Raw genomic sequence first — 6,422 nt, 5'->3', positions numbered from 1 at the left:
GCCCTAACCTGGTTTAAGTCATACTTATCAGATCGTTCTCAGTTTGTACATGTTAACGATTAATCCTCCATAAATACTAAAGTTAGTCATGGAGTTCCACAAGGTTCTGTACTTGGACCAATACTATTTACTTTATATATGCTCCCTTTAGGCAACATTATTAGGAATCACTCCATTAACTTTCACTGTTATGCAGATGATACGCAGTTATATCTATCAATCAAACCCAATGAAATTAATCAATTATCTAAATTACAAACATGTCTTAAGGACATAAAATCCTGGATGACCTGCAATTTTCTGATGTTAAACTCAGAAAAAAACGAAATTCTTGTTCTTGGCCCCAAAAACCTTAGAGACTCATTGTCTAAAGATATAGTCACTCTAGATGGCATTAACTTGGCCTCTAGCACCACTGTCAGGAATCTTGGAGTTATCTTTGATCAGGATTTGTCATTTAACTCCCACATAAAGCAGACCTCTAGGACTGCCTTCTTTCATTTACGTAATATTAGAAAAATTAGACACATCCTATCACAGACAGATGCAGAAAAACTAATCCATGCATTTGTTACTTCAAGGCTGGATTACTGCAACTCTTTATTATCAGGTTGCCCCAATAAGTCCATTAAAACGCTCCAATTAATTCAGAACGCTGCAGCACGAGTACTGACAGGAACTAGAAAAAGAGATCACATCTCTCCTGTACTAGCTACTCTGCATTGGCTCCCTATAAAATGTAGAATTGAATTTAAAATACTCCTCCTCACCTATAAAGCTCTTCATGGTCAGGCCCCTTCATATCTTAAAGAGCTCATAGTACCCTATTACCCCACTAGAACACTACGTTCTCTGAATGCTGGGCTACTTGTGGTTCCTATAGTCTCTAAAAGTAGAACAGGAGCCAGAGCCTTCAGTTACCAAGCTCCTCTCCTGTGGAACCAGCTTCCAGTTGTGGTTCGGGAGGCAGACACCCTCACCACATTCAAGAGTAGGCTTAAGACATTCCTCTTTGATAAAGCTTATAGTTAGGGCTGGATCAGGTGAGTCCTGAACCATCCCTTAGTTATGCTGCTATAGGCCTAGACTATCGGGGGATTTCCCATGGTGCACTGAGCTACTCTCTTCCTCTCTCTTTCTGCACTCATTCATGTCCCTTTAATGCATGTTACTAACTCCACTTCTTCCCCGGAGTTCTTGTGCTTTCTCGTCTCGCAGGTTCTCATGGATCCTGGTGGAGCCTCCTGCCATGGTCCTGCTTGACTGCCATTGCCAATACTGTTGTTGCTGTGCACCTGTCTGTCGTCTCTCTCTCTCTCTCTCTCTCTCTCTCTCTCTCTCTCTCTCTCTCTCTCACCCCAACTGGTCGAGACAGACGACCACCCACCTAGAGCCGGAGGATCTGTCCTAGGTTTCTGCCTTTTAACAGGCAGTTTTTCCTTGCCCTTGTCGCCAAGTGCTTGCTCATGGTGGTACTGTTGGGTCTCTGTAATTAATGTTAAAGAGTTCGGTCTAGACCTGCTCTATTTGAAAAGTGTCCTGAGATAACTTCTGTTATGAATTGGCGCTATACAAATAAAATTGAATTGAATTGAATTGAATTGAAAACATTCTTGTCAGTGTTCACACAGAGTTGCACGCTGCTCTCTACTCGCTTTTAGCTCTTCAGCAGCTTGTCCACTTGCATCACACCTCTAGAGAAAGCTGGAGATAAGAAGCCTTTAAGTATGACTGTGAACTCTGCATATCTGGCAGAACAGTTTCCCATTGCGCTCAACAGAGACGTATGTGCTTGGCGTTATGTTCACACTTTGCTTTACACTTGTCTGTCCCTGCTATGATACTGAAGTCATTCCAGCCACTAAATCTAACACAGAAGGGCCCCTTGCAAAAAAAAACCCATGAATTTGTTCAGTTAGAAGGCCCTGTCTGGATGGTGGAGTAGAGATCTTCTGTGTGGTCCTTAGAGAAGTGAAGTCTGCTATAGTGATGGTCATCCTGCTCTGTTGGTTGAGCTGAGATGTTTTCATACATGAGATCAGGGTTTATCTGAGGAGACAAGACAAATAAAATGACTTTACATCATATTGCATAGAAAGGTTTGGCTGATTTTCCTATCAGAGTAGTGTTTAGTAGCAGTAGTATAGTAGCATATAGTAATATTTATGATGGGTTCATTCAATCTGTGCAACAAAAAAATTATTTTATTGAAGGTTTTCCGATTGTTTTGAAACGATGGTGAACATCATGACTCGAATCCAGGAATTACAAAAAGCTGATATTGGCCTAATATATTGTACAGACATTGATGTACAGTAGCTACTGAATCTGGACTGCAGTAAAAGAATAATTGTCCAAGATTCCTAGTGTGTCAATGTATAATACAATAATTCTTTATTTTGCTTAACAGATACTTATGATAATTAATTGTGTATACTTAACAAACAAAAACCTGAGAGAAAGTATGGAACAGTTTAGCAGGAACATGACCAGGTGCAGGAGATGAGCAAAACTGAAGAGAAGGCTACAGGATCAGAAGGTTGTGATTCAAGTGAGACAGAAAAGAAGCTGAGAGGGATAAGTTTAAGCTGCTGTCCTGACTGGAAGTAAATGGTCATTCCTGTTGAAGAGAAGAAGGAGAGAAGAGGATTATATTTTTCTAATGTAGAAGAATTGTTCCAGTTCTTTTCTTTACCTGCTCCATGTTGTGATGTGATGTTTCAGTTCTTGGAGGCTGGCTGGATGTCCTCTTTCGTCTAGTTTGTGAAATGAGTGAATATAAAAATGAATAGGTGATGTCAGGTCAGTGTTTCAATGAATGTGTGAAAGTCATTGCTCTAAAACAGAGCTCCCCAAAGGGTATAAGCTCTCCTGTTTACGGTTCAAGCTGATAAGTCTTCCTGCATGCGACGGGGGTACGTGGTTACTTATTTTTATTTGAATTGACTTATTATCTAAAAGTGCTTTACAGTTATCAACAAAATACATTGTTCGTCTTCTAAAACATATTACCAAAAACATTCATATAAGTGTTTCCTGATCTGCCATCCCTATGTTTAGGTCTGGTTAAGCTTAGGCAACAAAACTATGGTATTATTTAAGTTTAGAGATAGGTCACCTTCATGCTACAACCCATCCCAACCTTAAGAAGACATTAGAAAAATCGGTAGACTGAATGCAACTCTTCTAATTTAGAACGAGTCTTCAGCAGCTTGGTAGTATATGGTGTGGAAGTCAATAATCACTGTACAAAATTAATTTGTTTAATCTAAAGACGACTTACCTGTGACTACCAAAGTCACTCCAGGAGAATCCGACTGTTTCCATTCTCCATTTTGTTGTTGGAGTCTGAATGTGTATTCTGCTGAGTCATTCTTCTTCAGGTTATTGATTCTCAGGATGTGTTGGTTCTTCATGTAGTCATAATACTCCACATGACCTGCAGCCTCAATCAGCTCTTTAACTTCTTCCTTCCCACTTCTTGTTATTTTAAACCAAGATTTAGACTGTGGCAGCTGGTAGTTGGGATAAGAATATTCACTTGTAATGTCCACTGAAGAGCCTTGTAGAGCACAGATTCTCCTGCTGACGTAATTCACAGTCCAACAGTTTCTATCATCAACACCTGAAATATAGATAAAAGCAAGAGGCAGTTTCACTTATAAGTAACTTAAACTTAATTAAAATAACATTTAAACAAAATTATTCTGTGGTAAGCAATGTCACCTTCGTGGAAATAAAATGAAAAATGAAATAAACGTCTTATAAATTTGCAAATATTTCACAAGGGCCTATTACAAGTAACAACAGTGTTGGATCTATATCAAACGTATTTATTTTTGTAATCTAACAGATGATTACTTGTTTACAATCCAAAATGAAAAGTATTTAAAATGAAATGATCAAATATCATTACTGTGTAATTATGTTGTATTGTATTTCATAAAACAAGGTGTCTACACAAATACCAACAATAGTATATGCATACTTTATAAGGCACAGTATTCAGCAGCAGAACCCCAGTAACAGAGACTGAAATACATTTAACAAGATGTTAGAATTAAAACACTACAACTGCTGCCTCAAAATGAAAATCAAATTCAGTCATTTATAGCAACTGCATTATACTCTAATGCATTTCTGTTTATAACATCCTGTTACGTTTAAACATTATTAAAGTCATCATGTTTCTCATTATCTTTTCAAAATCACAACTGAGATCATAACACAAATGTTCTAACAGACATTGAGTTGGTTCATACTCACAGACTTCATCAGAGTGCAGATCCTCGAAACCTTTTACAGCACAGAAGATTGTGTCAATAGAAGTGTTGGGAACTACATAAGGTGGTCTCTCGTGCTCTCTGTGTCCGTTCTTATACCACACAGTGGCAGTCAGAGGACAGCTGGTGTTACAGGTCAGACTGATATGGTCCTGATTGGCTGCAGGACTCCTGTTAACATGTACTTCTGTTGGGAGATGCCAAATATATATTTCATCCATTATTAAATACATGTTCAAATTGATTACAGAAATGATTAAATATTAACTCAAAGCATTGATAATCCATTAGGAGAGAATGTGTACGGTCAGTTATTGTGCTTGTGCTAAAAATGAGAAAAACAAAGAAAGCAAATATATATAACAGTGTGAAGTGTTTAGGAGGTGTGTTTGTGTGTTTGTTTGTGGAGACTTAACCTCTGGGATATGTGATGGAGCAGGGCTCATCCTCTGATGTCTGCTTATAAGAACACATTCTCCCTTTAGCATAGGTCACAGTAAAGCAAGTTGATGTGACAGAATCTGGACAAAAACAGAAATGTGAAACATTATTTAGAGTGATGTACACAGTCAGAGTACTTCATGAGCTTTATAATTTAAGCTTCCAGTGCCTGATAATAACATTATTCCTATATGAGTAAAAATATGTATAAAGAGCTTTTGTCACATGATAAGAAGCTAAACGTTGTCACTCACCCACTGAGACTTCAGGGGCTCTGAGATCCTCGTAGCCTTTGATAGCACAGGAGTATCTGACTGCTTCCTCACTGCTGACCAGCTGTTGGTACCAGGAAGACCAGTCCTGATAGAGAAACTCTCCGTTCTTGTACCAGATGTAGGCTGCAGGGGTTTCAGTCAGAGGACAGCTGGTGCTACACATCAGTGTTACTGTCTGTCCCTCTGTGGCAGGAATCACCTTTACCTGCAGGTCTGGGAAGATGGAAAATGAAATGAGATTTCATATATATGTTGTTAAATTCTTAAAATATTGATTATTGACAACTTACTGTCAGTTTACCTGAAACATAGAGCTGATTTCTATTGTCTCAGCAGAGTTGTGGTTGGTCAGTATTCTCTCTGCAGCAGTAAAAGTTTGCATCACTCTCTCTCAGATCATTGATTGTTAGAGTTGGATGATTTTCTTCAGGCTTGTACATTACACGGTTTCCATCTACAGAGAGTTCATTCTGAACAAGTGTAGATCCACTCCAGTGTGCAGTGTACCATTTCATGCTTGAAGTGGGATGTTCAGCTGAGCAGAGCAGATCCACTGATGAACCTTTTAAGGCACATATACTGTTTGTTTGTCCCTGAACCCCTTTAAGAGAAATATTTTATTAGCAAACATCTGGACAGATTTATACTTCTTATAACATTCTTCTCTATACTAATCACTAACTGATAATACTGTCTCATGCTGTAATGCATCGAAAGAACTCATAACAGCAGAATATTTGAAAATCTTCAGTCTGTAATTTCCTTTAATTTATTTAGAAATTATCACCTACAACACTGTACACTCCTGAAAGATTTCTTTTTTTTTCAGGTCACAATCAATTAGTATTATATAAGAAAGAATAAACAGTCATTCATACCTGAGATGTACAGGATAAAACCCATAAACACACATCCAGCTTCTGCCAACAACATGGCTGTCGTAGTCTTCAGCTTCCAATCAGAAAGTTGATTTTATAAATTAATGACCTTATTACAACTGCTGTGTTAATGAAAACTCATAAAACATGAATAATTTATATGAAAGGTCTAAATCAACAGCAGTCTTCTTACAGAGACAGAGTGGACTGTTGGTCAGTGTGAGGGTGGCTGACAGACAAACTGCATACAGCTCTGACACCTAAAATTCACTTCCTTCCTCATTATTATTCTTAGTAAAACAAGACCTGTAGTGAAGAATCTATGTGGTGCAGTAGTTATTATACGTCACGCTTTGACAGTGAAAAATTTGCCATGGTGTTGTTTTTTTCATTTGCGGACTATTTTATCAAAATCATTATTATTGTTTTATTTTTTGCAGTTTTGTAATTAGTGACATTCTCTCTGCAATACGCAGCAGGAGTGAATTTCATTATATTTTTATTCAAAAGTTATTTAAGTTGTCAGACTGAGAACAAAGAAATGT

At 37.9% G+C, this 6,422-nt stretch overlaps 1 protein-coding gene across 1 annotated transcript in view; it reads right to left on the bottom strand.

Moving 5' to 3' along the window:
- The window catches only part of LOC127354554 (uncharacterized), a 50,830-nt gene that overhangs the window by 36,703 nt on the left and 7,705 nt on the right, over positions 1–6,422 (bottom strand). Inside the window, exons 3-6 of the mRNA XM_051384522.1 lie at positions 4,979–5,212; positions 4,700–4,804; positions 4,267–4,470; positions 3,284–3,625 (exon numbers count right to left, since the gene is read on the bottom strand). Coding sequence (XP_051240482.1) covers positions 3,284–3,625; positions 4,267–4,470; positions 4,700–4,804; positions 4,979–5,212 — 885 coding nt within the window. The remainder of the gene's footprint in view (positions 1–3,283; positions 3,626–4,266; positions 4,471–4,699; positions 4,805–4,978; positions 5,213–6,422) is intronic.

This window comes from Dicentrarchus labrax, unplaced genomic scaffold, assembly GCF_905237075.1.
Source record: "Dicentrarchus labrax unplaced genomic scaffold, dlabrax2021, whole genome shotgun sequence".
Taxonomy (NCBI): Eukaryota; Metazoa; Chordata; class Actinopteri; family Moronidae; genus Dicentrarchus; species Dicentrarchus labrax.
This window is presented reverse-complemented; position numbering and strand designations above follow the sequence as displayed.